Consider the following 17,910-nt stretch of genomic DNA (forward strand, 5'->3'; position numbering starts at 1 on the left):
TAAGCCGTTTGTCCGCTATTTCTTTTCTTTTAATTTTTTTTCATGGTTTTGTGTCAAATTAGGGAAGAATTTGCATTTGCGCCAATCGATTCTGCTCTTTCTTTTCTTTTCTTTTCTTTTCTTTTCTTTTCTTTTCTTTCTTTCTTTCTTTCATTTCTTTTTATTTATTTATTTATAAATTTCTCATGGTTTTGTGTTGAATTGGGGATGTTTTTTGGAAGGCCACTTAAGATTATTAGAAAAGGGGAAATAATTATTGACTTTTATTTTGGATTTTCTCATAGTTTTTTAGTGTGACTTCTTTGGCCACCACCACTATTTGCATGTTTAATTATAGATTTTGGTTTTTTCATGTGGATTTTTGAAGAGATTAATTGACCTTTCAGAAGCTTCTCTCCATTTTTATTCATAAATTTCTTTGTATTTTTTCCTTTAATTTCTTGTTCTTGGTGTTTTATTTTCTTTAATTTGTCGTTGAGAAACACATCCGTAAGTCTATAATAATCCCATTCTTATTTCTATGAGCATATATAAGCCTAAAAAAGTTAACCACCATTCATTATGTATACAACACAAGTTATAATTTATTTTGGATTACAAGTTGGGTCAAGGATTATTTTTAAGAATGAATAAATAATTGATCAAACTTAGAAATAAGTTGTTGGTTGAGTATAGAGAAGGAGTATCCCAATTTTTAGATTACAAGTTAGGTCAGAAAAGGTTTATAAGGTTTATCGAACAATCTCAATTGAAGATCAAGGAACTTGAAGACATTCAAAACCAAATGAGAGAGGATCATGCAAGACAAATGGAAGGAATGAAAAAAAAAATGATTGAAGATATGATGCAATCACAAAGAGAAGGATGATCTAATTAAAAATGATTACTTTATTATCTAGATGGCTAATATGTTGCTATCCTACAATTATGTTAACAAAATAGTTATGTCTTATTAGTAGTTTTATGATAATGAAATTGTTAGCTATCCTACAGTTATGACAACCAAACAATTGGATCTTGATGTGTTTTATGGAGTTTTTGTGTTTGTGGATGTTTATGAAATTTGAATGTTATGTGGAGTGGGTTGAGATTAGTTATACTTGTTTTGGAATTCAACTTAGAATTTTTTGTTTGTTTGTGGAAATTTATGAATTTTGAATGTTGTGTGGGATAAGTTGAGATTAATTATCTTTCTTTTGGAATTTAACTTATGGTTTTTGTGTGTCTGTGAAGGTTTCGGGTTGAGAATATGTAATTTTGGAAAAATGTTGATTTTCTTTATTTTGTAGGATTGTAGGATTCATCTTATGGCTTTTGTTTGTTTGTAAAAGTTTATGAATTTTGAATGTTGTGTGGGATTGGTTGAGATTAGTTATTCTTTTGGATTAAACTTGTGGTCTTTATGTATCTGTGGAGGTTTAAGATTGAGAACATGTAGTTTTGAAAGTGTGTTGATTTTCTTTCTTTTATAGGATAGTAAGATTGTAAGATTGTAAGATTTACTATGTTTTGTAAGATTGTAAGATTTTCTTTGTTTTGTAAGATTGTAAGATTTTCTTTTATTTTGTAGGATTGTAGGATTCACCTTATGGTTTTTGTTTGTTTTGTAGGATGCTATTTGGAGATGATGCTGGAAATGTTGTTGGAGATGTTGTCTTGGAGATATGTTGAGAGTTCATTCTTCTATGTATTTGTCAAGATATATTTCTTTGAAGACCATTTTGCTAACTTTTCTCTCTTTTATGTAATAGCTAATACTATCGACTTTGTTTGTTTGTTTTGTTCAATACGTGAATATTTTTTTTATTTGCTTAATAATGTTATACATTTTAGGTTATTTAGATCAAATTAAAAAAATTAAAAATTAAAAATTAAAAAAATAACTTCTCCCGACGAAAAACGTTGAAAGTTTTTAGATCTATTCGTTGACAATTCAAATTCAGAAACTCGATTTTTGAATTGAACTCCTGACGGCTTATTGCTGTTGGGAGATTTAAGAACTCTTGATAATGTTTATACATGCGTCGAGAGTTCCAAACTACCGATGCAGTATATCAAGCGTCGGTGATATATTAATTCCCAAGGGTATATGTTGTAGTGTCGGGAGATGTTCTCCCAATGGATATATCCTGGACAAACTCCCGATAACTAGTTTATCGTCAGGAGTGGATCTCCCAATGCTTCTTTACCATTTTCCTACGATTTTAAGCGTCAGAAAATGGGTGTTTTCTTGTAGTGAGTGGAATTGCTATTTGAATTTAAAAAACAAACAATGCTTTTAAATAACTATGGTTACGTTTGATAATCATATTATTTTTTGTTTTTTTTCAAAATAAGCTAATAAGTACCGCTTCCATTCTTCAGTTTATGTGTTTTGTTGTCTACATTTGAGAAGTGTTTTAAAAATTAAAACCAAAATTTGAAAACTAAGGCAAAAAAATAAAATTTCAAAAAATTGTTTTTTATATTTTGAAATTTGCTCAGAATTCAAATGTTTACCAGTAAGTATGAAAACCATGAGTTAGAAATTAGAAGAAAGTATAAATTTCAAAAACCAAAAATAAAAAAATTACCAAATGATGTTTATTTTTTTAGTTTTCAAATTTTGATATAGTTATAAAAAATAAGAATAGAAAATGGATGACAAAACATGAAAACTTATGGGTGAAAGTAGTTATTATAAGCTTAATTTTCAAAAATTAAAAATTAAAAATAAAATATTTATTTATTTATTTTTGCAAAGGTGTTGACTTTAAATACGAATGAGGGAATCGAACATCTAACCTTAAGATTGATGATACAAGCACTATGCTAGTTGAGCTATGCTCATTTTGACAAAAAAAAAAAAAAAATAATAATAATAATAAATGAAATCGTTGACTTAAAGAAATTTGATTTTATTTTAGAATTTGTTGTGAAAGATCGAAACCATGGCAATAAAATTGTGTTAAAACCATAATAAATTTTAAAAACCAAAAACAGAAAACAAGTAGAATTATCAAATAGGAGTAGGACCTTTGTGAAATACTTGAAACAAAAAAAAAAAAGTTTTATTTTAATTAATAATTTATATATTTAATTAAGGAATGAAATATTTGACAAAAAAAATATATATTTTTCTAACTCATGAGGAAAAAAACGTAACTTTTACCCTTAAAATTATTAAGTTGTATCAAATCTTACTCTAAAATTTTCCATTTCAGCAAATTAAACTTATACTTAGTTAAATGTTAGAATTCTTTTTGCTAATTTAACTATTAATTTTAGGGGAAAATAACGTAAAAACATGTGTAAAATCATTATATCGATATTATCTAGTTTCACATAGATTTAACTTGATTAATGGATACAAATTGACCATTAAATAACTTTACTAAGATTAACATTATTTTTTTTAGGAAAACAAAAAAATAGCTCTAATCTTTTTTTCTTTTTCTTTTTTCTTTTTTCCCCAAATTGAGTCACATTTATATCATACCCATGCTTTTATAACTCATCGAAAGCATATAAGAATACTTTTTATCAAAACTTATTGGTTTGCAAATTCTGCAAACACATTTTAAGTTTAATTTTAAGATTGTACTGTACACTCATCAAAGTGTGGGATCAATTTGATAAAAATGGAAGTTTAAAGTAAAAGATGTTACAACTTGACATTAAAATATCGATGTATCGATATCGATGAATATTTCTATAAATTATGAATTTTATAAAATTTATCTACATGAATAATTAAGTTATTTTTACTCCCCCAACTAAATTATGAATATTGTTATTTATTATTAGTATTCTTGTTTATATTGGAGTAAAATAGATGATATTTTTAATGTTTTACAAGCATTAATAAAAAATATTCGAGATATTCATACATATTTAATATCAATATCGAGTCCTTCAATTTAATAATATATCGACAAATATTTTCATTATTTTATCTATGCATTCAATTTCTGAACACTTTGATTCTACTATTTTCAAACACTTTTTTTTCTCCCTTTTTTACATAATAAAAATATTACAATACATATTTATCAATAATACATCATGTAAATATTTTGAACAAAAAACTTGCAGTGGCCGGTTATCAAAATAGAGGGAGGTGAAACGACTGTTGACGTGGCAAGCTGGATTACGCACACGTGGAATGAAAAAGAGGGGGAAAAAATGAAAAGTGGACGGTGAGGATAGAAGGTAGAAAGGTGTTAATTATTGGAAGCGGAGGCACAAAAAGACTTGCAGCACAAGGTCTGTGCTACAGAGCGTGTCCTTCACGCTCCTTCACTGAGCGTTTATTTTTTTCAAATTTCAAAATTTAATTTTCCTTTTTCCAGAAAGAAACTGAAAAATAAAAACAATAGCAAAAAGAAAAAAATAAAAATAAAAAAGAAGTGATTTTGTTATAAAATTGAATGCAGGTAAAAACGCGACGCGTGTTCATCGCCAGCTGTATCGCAACCGCAACGTCCAACCGCTTACTGGGGAGAACCGGTGCCACTTACCGGAACGTTTCTAATTCCCTTTAAAACGAGCCCACCGGCTCGGTAGGTTGCCAGTGTCATCTCTTTTATAAGAACCCCCTCACCCTTCCCCCACCTCTGCTCCATTAACCCTACAGGAACTCCATAACTCAGAGCTCTACCATTAAAATCCCAATTTCAATTTTAAAATCTTTTACCCTTTAATTCTCCCTTTTCTATTTTCCCAATTTTGATGTTCTTTTAAACCCTTCTGTTCTTAATTGTTCATGGCGCTTACCCGTAAAGATATGGATCGGATCAAAGGTCCGTGGAGCCCTGAAGAAGACGATGCTCTTCAGAGATTGGTTCAGAAGCATGGCCCACGCAACTGGTCCCTCATCAGCAAATCGATTCCCGGTCGTTCTGGTAAGTCCTGCCGGCTCCGGTGGTGCAATCAGCTCTCTCCTCAGGTGGAGCACCGCCCCTTCTCGCCGGAGGAGGATGAGACTATTATCAGAGCTCATGCTAACTTCGGAAACAGATGGGCTACTATTGCTCGCCTTCTCTCCGGCCGAACGGATAACGCTGTCAAGAATCATTGGAATTCCACGCTGAAGCGAAAGTGTTCGTCGATGATGAATGAGGGATATGAAGCGGATCCGAACGTACAGCCTTTGAAGAAATCGGCCAGCGCTGGTGCTGCCGTCAACGGCTCGAATGGACTCTACATGAGCCCTGGAAGTCCATCGGGATCTGACATAAGTGATTCTAGTGTTCCTGTTGTGTCTACGACTGTCTACCGCCCTGTTGCCAGAACCGGCGGCGTTATACCTCCGGGAGAATCAGCGCCGTGTTCCGACACCGACCCGCCGACGTTGCTGTCGTTGTCTCTCCCTGGAGTCGACGGTTCGAGCCACAACGTAAGTGGGTCAACGGCGCAGGTACCTCTAACGGCGGCATTCGCTCAAATACAGAGCATGGCGACAACAGAGCAAGGAAGAACGACCCAGCCTAGTGGTGGGATGGCTGAGAAAATAAATGGGTTTGGAGTTTTCAGTGCAGATTTAATGGCGGTGATGCAAGAGATGATAAAATCGGAGGTGAAAAGCTATATGGAAGGGTTATCGGAGCAGAGAGGAAGAAGATGTTTTCAGCAGGCAAAAGCTGGTGGGATTAGGAACGTTAGCTTTTAAGCGAAACGGTGATTCATCATCAAGATTTCAACTCTTAAAAACGAAAATTGTTAATTAGAATTTGGAGGGGAGATTATAATGATGATGATTGCAGTTACTTACCATTCATTCTCAGGCTTCCAAAAGAAGAGACAGAGAGAATGAGAAAACACAGTAAGAAAATGTGTTAGTGTGGGAAGAACAAAGAACAAAACCTGGGAGTTTTGGTTTCTTTCCAATTTTCAGCTCTTTTTTATTGTAGTTTTTGAAGGAAATAATATTTAGTCAATGTACAGACAAAGAAAAGGGAGGGAAGTTCCCACTTCCATTACAGAAACGGAAATTGAACAAAACAGAGGTGAAGTTCGGAAGAAGTATATGAATTTATGGACCCTAAAACTGGGAAAAAAAAAAAAAAGGTTTGGACTTCTGAAATTTGGGAGTATTGGAACTTTGCTTTCATTCTTGACATTTCTCGTCTCTCATTTTAAAAAACATAAAATCATAAGGGAAAAAAAAGAAAAAGAAAAAGGAAAACAAATCAAAAGTGCAGAAAATCGATCCCTTAGTTTAAAGTTGAATGGTGGTCAAATAATGTTCTAAATTCTATCTATGTATACCTTTTCTTCCTTCTCATTTTCGGTCTGGAAATGGACAATGGCCATAACTACAACTACAAGGGATATTTTGAATGACAGACTAGAAGAAATTTCAACGAGGGAATTCTTTGAATGGATATTCCTTTGTTTATTTATTTATTTTTATTTTGGTGAGAATTGGATATTCTATTTGAAGTTTATTTGGATATTCTTTTTGAAGTTTATTTGGATATTGAGGGGGTGTGGAATCTTCTTTTTAGTTGAGGCAATGCTGTTAGGGATAATATATTTATTTTAGAAAATCATTAACTTCCCACTTCGAGAGATGTGTGGTATTATGAATTTCCTGAGAAGACCATTCCAAAAATTAGCACTTTTTTTTTTTTTTTTTTAAGTTTTTGAAGAGTTATGATAATTATTATTTTTTTTTTCCAGAAAATGATCATAAACAATAGGTTTTCATTTTACAAAATTAGCACGTTTTTTGAAAACTCGTAAAAATAGTTTTTTTTTTCCATTTCGGACGAGGTCGACCACGAGATTCGAGTTAAAAAAATCAATTTTTTTCTTTATCAATTATCTTCGACTTTTCTCGATATATGGTATCAGATAATATATCAAAGATTATGTACATCGATTCTAATCTTGGACAAAATAATACTAAGATTCTATATTAAGCTTTCTCGATGAAATCCCGAACATAGTTAACATTGAAACTCATATTTGAGCTTTCTTAATAAAATTTTGATGTTAATCCTACTCGAGATTCTATAAGATTAACACCAAGATTCTATATATATCTCAAATTTTATTCAATTTTTTGAAAAGTTTGATATTTTTCAAAATTTAAAAATACTGAATCAATTTGAAAAATCTATTTTGATAATTGGAAAACCCATTTGGAATTTTGGAAATTCATATAATTATGAAAACATAAACTATGTTAAAATTTTGAAAAACTACGTAATAATTTGATACAATATTTAGTGAACAAAATCAACTTTGAAGAAAGTTAAATCTCAGTGTGTAATTAGGGAGATGTATCAAGAAGATCCAAAACAATCGATAAGTTAGAAAAAATTAATTTTTTTAAACTAACTCTTAGTGGTCAATCTTGTCCGAGATAGATCGAGAAAAATTATTTTTATGAATTTTCAAAAAACGTGATAGTTTTGTAAGGTAAAAATCTAACCGTGTCACTTTTGACAATTTTTTCGTTGAATTCAACAGAAAATTTGAAATACCGTTTCTTGCAAAAGAATGAAGACTGCCTCATAGTATTTCTTCATTGTTTGTGAAAAACGTCACTAAATTGGAGATTCAAATTCACATAACCCGCCCATATTTAATTAAATAATGCCTTCATTCATGTCTAAAACACTATGTTCATGAAAAGACTAAAATAAGAGGCCAACATTAAAATATACCAAATTTTGCCACTTGGGTTGTTTCCAACTCCATATTTTACAAATGTTTCACTTTAGGAATGCTTTAAAAATTTGTTAGTTTTTTTTTGAAAAATCGATTTGCCCTCTTTTAAAATTCTAACCACACATTAGCTATCTCATTTTAATTTATTTGTTTCCTAGTAAACATAATTCATGGAAGGCAATTAGTCTTCCAATTAATTATCGACCCATTTCTAAAACAGTATTTCTCTATTGTTTTTGTTTAACTAATACATAATTATCCCACAAAAGAGTGTAAAGCCGAAGTTTAATATAACTCAACTAATATATGGTATGTATTAGAATTTTGTTATACTTCTTTCTCATTATTTTTCAACTCTTATCTATTTTCTCGTCTTACTCTTCATTTTTCCATTTTTTTTCATCTCCTTCCATTTTCTTCTTCTCAATCACTCGTCTATTTTTTCAATCAACCGCATACCTATTTTTTCAATAAACAACTTAAGAAGTGAGTATATCTCTTCATTTTTCAAGCATAATTACGATGAGATGATTTTTAAAAAGAATATCATAGCATATCCTTAATAAAGGGCTAAGACGTCATGGATTCAATCCATAGTAGACACTTACCTAGAATTTAATATCCTACAGGTTTCTTTGACACCCAAATATTGTAGGATTAGATAGGTTGTTTCGAGAAATTAGTTAGGTGCGCATAAGCTGATTTAGATGACTTAAAAAAAAAAAAAAAAAAAAAAGGTGGAATCCATCCCTAAAGATATGCATCCAACCAATAATGTATCAAATAATTTTTTCCTTGTTCGATCGACTCATTTATTGTAATATGCCAAATTAGATGCAATGGTTTGCGTGTAATTGAGTTACTTTTGTGATAGAAAGTAGGACTGACAAACATTTGTGTAAATTTTAGAGATTTTAACTAAAAACGAAAATGGGTTAAAAAAAAAACTTATCTATGTATTTAACCATAAAATATATGTATAAAATTGCAACCAAACAAAGTCCCGATTATAATCATAGATCAAAGATTCATGATCTATTCTCTACCCCCTGTTGTTACCAGCAGAGAAAAGGTCATAACAAAGATGAAAATCGTCTATAATTAACCAATTTCCTAGCAAATAATAACAAATAAATAAATAATAAAAAATTTCTTGCAGTCCTATTCAACATTCTCAAAATATCATAAAGTTTTCTTGCTTAGAGCCACTTGGTCACATTACTAACCTTTTCGAACATAATGGTTGTACCTAAGAAACTTCATAAAGAAAGAATGACGAGCTCTATACCAAATTTGCTAATTTAGCTTACAACATTTCTTCAACAGCACACAGTTTTCCAAAGATTGACTGATCAAAATTTTCAAAATAATATTCTTACCATATAAAACAATGTGACCTTGAGCGATCCAGCAATATGTGGTCAATCACTATCAAATTTTGTACTCTATGTTCACCTTTATAACGTCATGATAGTACAGAAACTAATCTCATTTATTATTGAGCGCACGGTACACCAATATTATTTAAAATTGATGCAAGGTCTAACGAAATTAAAAAACTAAAAATAATTATGAAGAAAATTTTAAACAAAAGGAGTTGGTGCTATATAGCCCAACTCGACTACTATAATTATCCTGTATAGACATACTCAAATGAAGAGATAATTCTCTCTTCTTATTTCTAACCGAAGAGGGCAATTTATGTATCGATTGCTTGTACATCTATTTTGATGTTCAAACATCAAAGTTGCATAATCTAACCACAGAAAAATTAGATAAACTGCATCAACTAAATTAATGTAGAACATAAGTAAAAGATGCGACTTTCTACATAAATTCAAGAAAATTAGTGCTAGCATCATTATAAATGACAGAAATCTAATTGACTCACAGTGTGACAGCAGAGTCATCGAATATTTATGCATGATTTGAAAACTGCTCTCTCGCCCATGAAACGACAAGAACTGGAAACTTTATGAAACTGATTCCACTATGACTTGTGGGTTCTCTACAGAGTGCCTGTTCTTTCTTTATTTCCTTTTCATCCTTTCGATCATCTTACCATTTGGGTAACTACATCACAAACTGATCACATTCTCAGACTATAATCATAAAGGCAAACAATTATAGTGTTAGTGTAAACAGCCAACAAGTTACACAAAGTAACATAAAAATTAGATATCAAATAAATAAATCATTCAAACTAATGAAAAAAATTCACTAACAAAAATCATCGGACAAAGAAAGTGTAAGTTTTGAAGACAATGATAAGCCAACCAGAAAACCAACACCCAGAAATGCTAAAAATTAAAATAATGATCATAGCTAGCGAACAAGTAAAAGTTCACAGTGAATAATAGCAAAGATAAATTGAGAAGGTACAAGAAATCATTCACAAGACGGTTTCTGATTGATTTCAATACAGTTTAAGATTAATTGCGACAAATTCGCATAAGCTTGCAGTTGGGACTACTTAACTCTTCTAAAAATAAAAAGGATGACTGCACTTGAGCTACTCAACAAGTAGAACTTTTAATATCAATTACAAATGAACAGATTATTCTTTAATAAGAGAGAGAGTGGGAGGGAAAAGAAAGAAAGAAATAAAGGAAAACGGCTTGTACAGTTACAACAAGAGGATTGATTTGACAATGCATGGCAGCATGCATCATAAAAATCTGCTACCTCCATGCCAGACTATGAATTGCAAGCGTGAAGGCGTACATGCCATGTAATAAGGATTCGCTGTCAGTCATTCTTGGCCTTACCCTTTCCCTCAGTACCTTTACAGCCCTCATAGGCCGAGACAAAGAAAGTACTCTGGTTCTTCTGCAGAAATCTACATCCAAGATAAAAGTTAATCAAGCATCACCAGACTAACAAGCAACCGAAATTAATTCAATCTATTAGTTCCCATCATTCCTTCAAACGGAACATGAGATATCTAGAAAAATTGGTGTATGGTCATAAAAGTTAAGTGAAAGATGATGTAACTTATAAGGATAAAACTACAGTTCGTGAGCATGCATGTGCCAGTGTAATTTCTCACTGTTCTAACACGTTTCAAAAAGTAAACACAGTGTCAACATTTATCAGGTTTGCGATGATACTTTAGAAAGTCGAGCAACTTCTGATGTAGCCGGGTCTGTGTTTCATCTTCAATATTCACATATGCCAAAAGCTCTGGCAACTTAACTGTAAAAACAATAAATAAACTAGACAAATAAGAAATCATATAAAAAATGTGGAGTTCAGAATGAGCATTATGGAGAATTTGAAACTGATGAGTACGATTATGAGGATGTGCCTTGGCATACCAAAGAGTCGAAGCAGATGTTCTGCACCATATATAGTTGATGGAGAGACATTTTCTACGACAAATTCATGATACTGTTCACGCTCTTTATTGTACAAGAGCAGTACAGGCAATGCTTTATCAAAATAACATCGTATTCCTTTCAAGACCTCTCCCAGCGAGTCAGTAATCCTACAACGATGAAGAATAAAAAGTCAAAGTCAAGTCTAATAACTATAAGCATGAGCAATTGCTCAGATGTCATCTGAAGGACAGCACGAGGTAGGAAATGCTTGGGGCTATTCAGATATTAATTTGTAAGTGTTACATACTAGAACTGCTATGAAAGGGTGATGATTTCTATGAATTACAAACTGTTTAGAAGATCTCTATAAAGTGATATAACAGGGATAATGAAAATAATAAGAATCCAGCTTCTCCTATCATCCTTCTATAAGCCACCCTCCAAAAAATGATAAAATCACTCGCTTCCTCATCCTAAAGATTTCTCCTCATAGTGCCTCCAAGGGCTAGGGTCTTCTTCCCAAAGGAAGTTTGCCACGTCAACTTTATCTTCATAGCCTTGAACCAAACAGCACCAAAAATGCCACAAATAGTCCAGTTCCAAAAATTTATATGAACAGTTTGGATTACTGTAATTGTGAAAATAGAAGAAAACAAAACTATTAGCAATTTTCCAGGGAGTTTTCCTTGTCAACTTCAGACAACATTCAGCAATCAACCATTTAACAAATTTTATTAAGTAGATTAAAACACGTAGTTATCAATAAAAGACCAATATAAAAGGAAAATCCATAGACATTCGTATGGGAGAAAATTAATTCCAAAGCACTTGACTCTGATCAGATTCATGCCATTTTGCATTCTAGTAAGGTATAAGCTAACTTACGTGCCATCCCGCTTGGATCTGTATTCCAAGTACTTCGTCAAAATATCATCAACTGTAGGTGAGCGTGGAAGTTTGACTAGCTGGCAGAATCATCTGAAAAATCAATATGCTAACTAGACAGATGCATGGATAACTTAGAGAGTAAGTCTCTAAAACATTCATGTGACAAGAGAGTCAATTTATCAAACTAAACATTAATTTAAAATTGGACAATTGAAAATAAGTTATTATAGACCATTTAATTTGCACCACGGACAAATGGCAACTATATCCACTTTGCAAAAAAAATTTGGAACCTAACTTAATGCAAAAGAAATAAAATGGACAAGGAAGAAAATTAATCTGGAGCATAAGTTATCTGTGAACTGCAGTGTCAAATACACCCGGGGGGGGGGGGGGGGGGGGGTGTTGTTGTGGAGGAGCATCCACATGTCAACGTGGAATTGTCATAAGTGAACTTGAAGAATGCATAGTATAACGACAATTGTTCAGTGTAAGTGCAAGGAATATTTCTTAACCAGTTCACGTTTCACCTACCAATACCTTCTGACAGTGACAACCAAGTAGCACACTAATATTAAGAGTCCTCTTTCATAAGACAATGCAATTTTTTTTAATAGGAAACAGACCATTCATGGATATGATGAATTCAAAAACAAAATGAGTTTCCATCGAGTAATAATTACAAAAAACACCTCCACTAATTGGTGATGATAGGCTACAATTACAAAAGGAGAGAGATGGAGAACAAACAGTTGATATGTGTACCTTATCCTGCTGTGTAACAAATTCCCAATCATCAACAAGTTGCTTTCTTAGTGTTGAAGGTATTTGAATCTTGATAACTTTCTCTACGGATTGATTATCCTTTCGTAGACCACAGAACCATATTTTATCATATATAATGGCAAGAAAACGAGTGACAAGTAAATTGTGAACAATTAAAGATATGATATACACATACTATAAGCTATTGGCATTAAAAGATAAACTATATTTACACACACCCACACAACACAAGCAAAATGAACATAGATATATAGAAATTCACTATCAATTCTATCATTCATGAAGGAAAGGGAAAGAATAAACTTAAATTCCTTTTTCCTAAACTTAAACTCCTTTTTTCTAAACTCCTTTTTATTCAAGTCGATGCAAAAGATAAATGTACTCCATTGGAAAAATAGATAGTCTTCACCTTAATGCTTTGCTGTCTATTTTGCAATAAGACAATCGGAAAAAGAAAATGATGATAAATATGCCTAAAGCTAATTCTATGAAATCGGGATACGAAAGATCCAAAAACGTAACTTAAGTTTCTTGGTTTTCAATCAATAGAATGATGAAGCTAAAAGTAAACTTGTTATATACATTTAGCTTGATCAAATTTATACCGAAACACTTGCTTACAAAATTAGAACAACTTTGGATCACCATTCATGATATAAAACCAACCTTGGTGCCTGAGTCATTCTTTCGTTTCTTCCCCTTTGGTGCTGCAACAAATATCAACAAAACAATAGAAGTATTACGAGCAAATAATTATAATCACAAAAGGGGGAAATTTGACATTGTAATTAATCGTAGGAACAATTTACACATGCCTACGGGTAAAGGGAACAAAAAATTTAATAAGGCTAGTTTTAACAAATAATTTTCAGAATATTGTATATAAAATTTTTAATTTTAATGAATAAGGAGGGTGATTATGATAGGAATCGAGATAGTACTTATTCAATTCAAGGAAACTTGCCCTAGGGCAAAATACAGTCACTCTTCCTCCCACTCTCGAGAAGAACCAACTTCCACATGAAAACCAGAATACCCCTCCCTACTAACATCCCACTACATATATCCTACACATCTCACTCTCTAACTGCGGTCCCCTCCCCTTTCCTTTTGGACGACCCCCCTCTCTCACCAACATGTACATTTCCCTTTTCACCCTTATGTTGGTACTGAAATAATAGGAGGCCTAACAGATAACCCCTCCACCCAAAGTGTGTGGCCACTCGCCAATAAAAGAAAAGTGGCCCCAAAAGACGTTTCTTCAATTTGTGGACTGAATATATGTTAGTAGTTCAAAAGTCTTGAGATGAAAAAACACATTCATCTTCAACCTTGATGAGTGACTGTAGAGTTTTAAGAGATGCTAGATTGAGATTCAGGCTGTCCTCGCCCTAATCAGGTAAAACGTCCATTTCAAATGGGTCCTCCAATCAAGGTACTAAAGCAGGTACAGTCTTCAGGTCATGCCAGTGTGATATTCTAAAAAATTTCCAACATTTAGCCTAAAACTACATTCACTATACTCATCATGCAAAGAGGCACCTTTGGGATCAAATAAAAAATAATAATACTTCATTGTTTAAGCAACACGGTGAAAGGTAGTTGAACTAAAACTAAGACCAATCTAGAATGATTTCGAGAAAGTGTAAAAATAAACAATACCATTGTTCTTGTGGTCCTCTTTCTCCACTCTTGCATCTACAAGGAAACAAATTTCATTAAGTTAATTAGGAAATGAAGACAGGATTAATATCACCATTGATGACCAGTGGTCGAAGCTTTAGCTGACTCACATGAAAAACCTTAAAAGTATCAATACTTCACATCACATTTTTCTAACAGAGATTGATGCATGAGAAAAAGCAGAAATTATTCATAATTAAACTTTAGGCAGATGCATAGAAGAAAAATAAAGATTCCAAGTAGACAATAGGATTTGTGCATAAAAATATCTAAAGTTGTAATCAATAGAATTATTGGAATATGGTGCTTTAGCCCTAAGGACATTTTTGTCATTTTACTTTATGCCTACTTAATTAGGGTTTCTCCTCATATATAAATTGATTGGGGTCTCTTGTAAGTGTGACATTAAAATAATAAAAACTTCTCTATCATGGTTTTTTTCTCCCTATGTTAGGGTTTTCCATGTAAGCCTTGTCTATTCTCTTCTCCTTTCTCTTTACTTTTCAATATGGTATCAGAGCAAGGTGATGAAACCCTAACCCCGATAGAAGAAATTCAGTCATCAACCTTGGTAGGTGATGGAATAACGGCAGAAGCGACCAATATAGCCATGATCCAGGCTGCCATGGATCAGTATCTCCGGACGGTCCTAAACCCAATGATGGGAGGCCAGACGTCGAGCGGCTTCAACCTAGGAATCGCGCCACCGGTCGTCCAGGGAGCCGCACCATTGAGCAGCTTCGGTCCGATAGCTGAACTACAGATCGCCTAGACGCTGAGCGAATTTGTTCCAGCGTCACACCACGGATCTCCCAACCGCAGCAACCATCTGGCGGTTCTATTCCAGACGAGTCGAATCAACCAATCGGATCCCTTCTCGTGTCCAGCAGCCAGCCGATCGCACCCAACAACACTGAGCCGTACTCGTGTTACCCAATTGCGGCTTCATCTGGCAACAACGTCGAGCGTTGTGGATAGTACCCAACGTCACCGATCAACCTATCCTTCAACGCCCCTCCGGTTGCACCTGTTCAGGAGCAATATCTCTCGCACGTGTATCCTGTTCAACCTCGGTATCGAATGGGTGACTCCATGGGAGAGAATTCCATCCCAATCTCCTATAGACAGAAACATCCAACATCAGAATCCTATGAGGAGTTCCAACAACAATAGGCAAGTCTCCAACATCAGATGATAGCTTTTTGGGGCGTAACTGAATGGCCATGAGTGTTCCAGTCTTCCAATCTATTCAGAAAACCCGGTAACAGTTTTTCCTACTTTACCTACTGCGAATATTTTATCTGGGACTATAGGGAACTCTGCAGGGATGATCACAAGAGAGAAGCTGAATGGCCAGAATTACTTTTCCTGGTCCCAAACCGTTAAAATGGTCCTTGAAGGGCGTCATAAATTTGGGTACTTGACCGGAGAAATACCGCGACCAAGCCCTGGGATCCCTAAGAGCGTGTCTGGGAAGAAGAGGATTCGTTACTTCGCTCGATGTTGATCAGCAACATGGAACCTCAGATTGGAAAACCCCTACTCTATTCAGCCACTGCACGGGATATTTGGGATGCGGTCCAAAGGTTATATTCTAAAAGACAGAACGCATCACGTCTGTATACTCTATGTAAACAGGTCCATGAGTGCAAACAAGAGAGCATGGATGTAATGTCATACTTCAACAAGATGTCCTTATTATGGCAGGAGATGGATTTGTGTTGAAATATCATCTGGAATTGCTCACATGATGGAATTCAGTATTCGAAGATAGAAGAGATTGATCGTGTTCACGACTTCCTTGCGGGATTGCATCCAAAATTTGACACGGTTCGGAGTCGAATTCTAGGGCAAAAGCCGATACCGTCTCTCATGGAGGTCTGCTCTGAGGTCCGGTTGGAGGGAGATAGATCGAATGCTATGAATGGCTCTGCTGTTACCACTATGGAGTCGGCTGCTTTTGGGGTGAAATCCTCTGGATCGGACTGCGACAAGCAGAATGGCAAAACACCTATGATATGTGAACATTGCAAAAAGTCGTGGCACACAAAGGACTAATGTTGGAAACTACATGGTCGGCCTCCCAATGGGAAACATCGCCCTCCGAATGACAAGTTGAAGTCTGCCTGGGCTCTTGTGAGTGAATCTGTTGAGGCCGCACAACCTTAGGTGACCAACCCGGGTGACTCAGGTACCATAGGGATTGGAACAATCGTTCAGTCAGAAACCCCTCAATCCTTTAGTTTCTTTGTTAAAGGGAATGAAATATGGATTCTAGATTCAGGAGTGATCGATCATTTGACTGGCTCATCTGATCGATTCCTCTCATATTGTCCAAGTGCTGGAAATGAGAGGATTTGAATTGCAGATGGGTCCTTCGCTCCTGTTACAGGAAAAGGCCGTTTGTCCCTGTTTCAGGGATTAGTCTTACAAAATGTGCTACATGTGCCGAAGATTTCTTACAATCTGTTGTCTATCAGTAAAATAACAAAAGAATTGAATTGTAGAGTCATCTTCTCACCAAATGCTGCTTTGTTTTGGGACTTGAGCTCGAGGACGACGATTGATACTACCCGATATGACAGAGCCCTCTATTTCCTTTCTGATGATGTTTCCTCTAGAAATTTGTTTAGGACTAGTCTTTTGTCGTCATTTCCTATTTCTAAAAAGGATTATTTATTGTGGGATTTTCGCCTTGGACATCCAAGCTTTCAATATATGAAATATTTGTTTCCCCATTTATTCCATAATGTGAATGTTTCTTCTCTATCTTGTGATGTCTGGGTACGTGCAAAACAGCCTCGTGTTACCTTTGTTTCATTGCCTTATAAGCCTACCCAGCCTTTCCACCTGATCCACAGTGACGTTTAGGGCCCTTCAAACATCTCTACTTTGTCCGGTAAATGGTGGTTTGCCACGTTTATTGATGATCATACTCGACTTACATGGGTGTATCTCCTTACTTACAAGTCAAAGGTCATGTCTATCTTCCAACAATTTTACTCCACAGTCTTAACTCAGTTTGATACAAAGATTGTCATTCTTCGGAGTGACAATAGACGTGAGTTTGTCAACCATACCCTCTGGGAATTCCTGACTTCAAAAGGGATTGTCCATTAAAATTCTTGTGCTTACACTCTGCAACAAAATGAGGTGGCTGAATGGAAAAATCACCATTTCATTGAAGTTTCTCGATCTCTGATGATTCCTACGTCTCTTCCATCGTATTTATGGGGAGATGCTATTCTCACTGCAGCTCACCTCATTAATACGATGCCCTCACGCGTTCTTAAATTTCAAACACCTCTTGAGTGTTTTAAAGAGTTCTGTCTGTCCACACGTCTTATTCCTGAGGTTTCTCTTCGTGTGTTTGGGTGTACAACCTTCGTTCATACTCACGGCCCTCACCAAACTAATTTTGTCCCACAAGTTCAAAAGTGTGTATTTGTCGGGTATCCTCTTCATCAGTGGGGTTACAAATGTTTTCACCCATTCTCCAAGAAGTACTTTTTCACCGTTCCTTGAAGATAAACCCTTTTTTCCCGTTAGTCCTCTTCAGTGGGAGACCACTAGC

The 17,910-nt window shown here is 34.4% G+C and overlaps 2 protein-coding genes across 2 annotated transcripts in view; one reads left to right on the forward strand and one right to left on the reverse strand.

Annotated features, from left to right (window-relative positions):
- The first annotated feature begins 4,270 nt into the window (after positions 1-4,270).
- Positions 4,271-6,064, forward strand: LOC120074123 (transcription factor MYB44-like). Its single transcript, XM_039027141.2, has one exon. It carries the CDS (start codon positions 4,745-4,747, stop codon positions 5,648-5,650), a length of 906 nt encoding a protein of 301 aa, XP_038883069.1. The 5' UTR covers positions 4,271-4,744; the 3' UTR covers positions 5,651-6,064.
- A 3,983-nt stretch (positions 6,065-10,047) lies between these two features.
- Positions 10,048-17,910, reverse strand: part of LOC120073109 (MRG family protein) — a 30,419-nt gene continuing 22,556 nt past the window's right edge. The window contains exons 5-11 of the mRNA XM_039025731.2: positions 14,316-14,351; positions 13,320-13,360; positions 12,633-12,731; positions 11,865-11,944; positions 10,977-11,146; positions 10,770-10,854; positions 10,048-10,498 (exon numbers count right to left, since the gene is read on the reverse strand). Of these exons, the coding sequence (XP_038881659.1) occupies positions 10,408-10,498; positions 10,770-10,854; positions 10,977-11,146; positions 11,865-11,944; positions 12,633-12,731; positions 13,320-13,360; positions 14,316-14,351 (602 nt within the window). The 3' untranslated portion in view covers positions 10,048-10,407. The remainder of the gene's footprint in view (positions 10,499-10,769; positions 10,855-10,976; positions 11,147-11,864; positions 11,945-12,632; positions 12,732-13,319; positions 13,361-14,315; positions 14,352-17,910) is intronic.

This window comes from Benincasa hispida, chromosome 3, assembly GCF_027475165.1.
Source record: "Benincasa hispida cultivar pf3 chromosome 3, pf3_genome.v1.1, whole genome shotgun sequence".
Taxonomy (NCBI): Eukaryota; Viridiplantae; Streptophyta; class Magnoliopsida; order Cucurbitales; family Cucurbitaceae; genus Benincasa; species Benincasa hispida.

What these genes read in the sequence shown, in the direction of transcription:
- LOC120074123 (XM_039027141.2), top strand. Translation starts at nt 4,745, where the DNA reads ATGGCGCTTACCCGTAAAGATATGGATCGGATCAAAGGTCCGTGGAGC.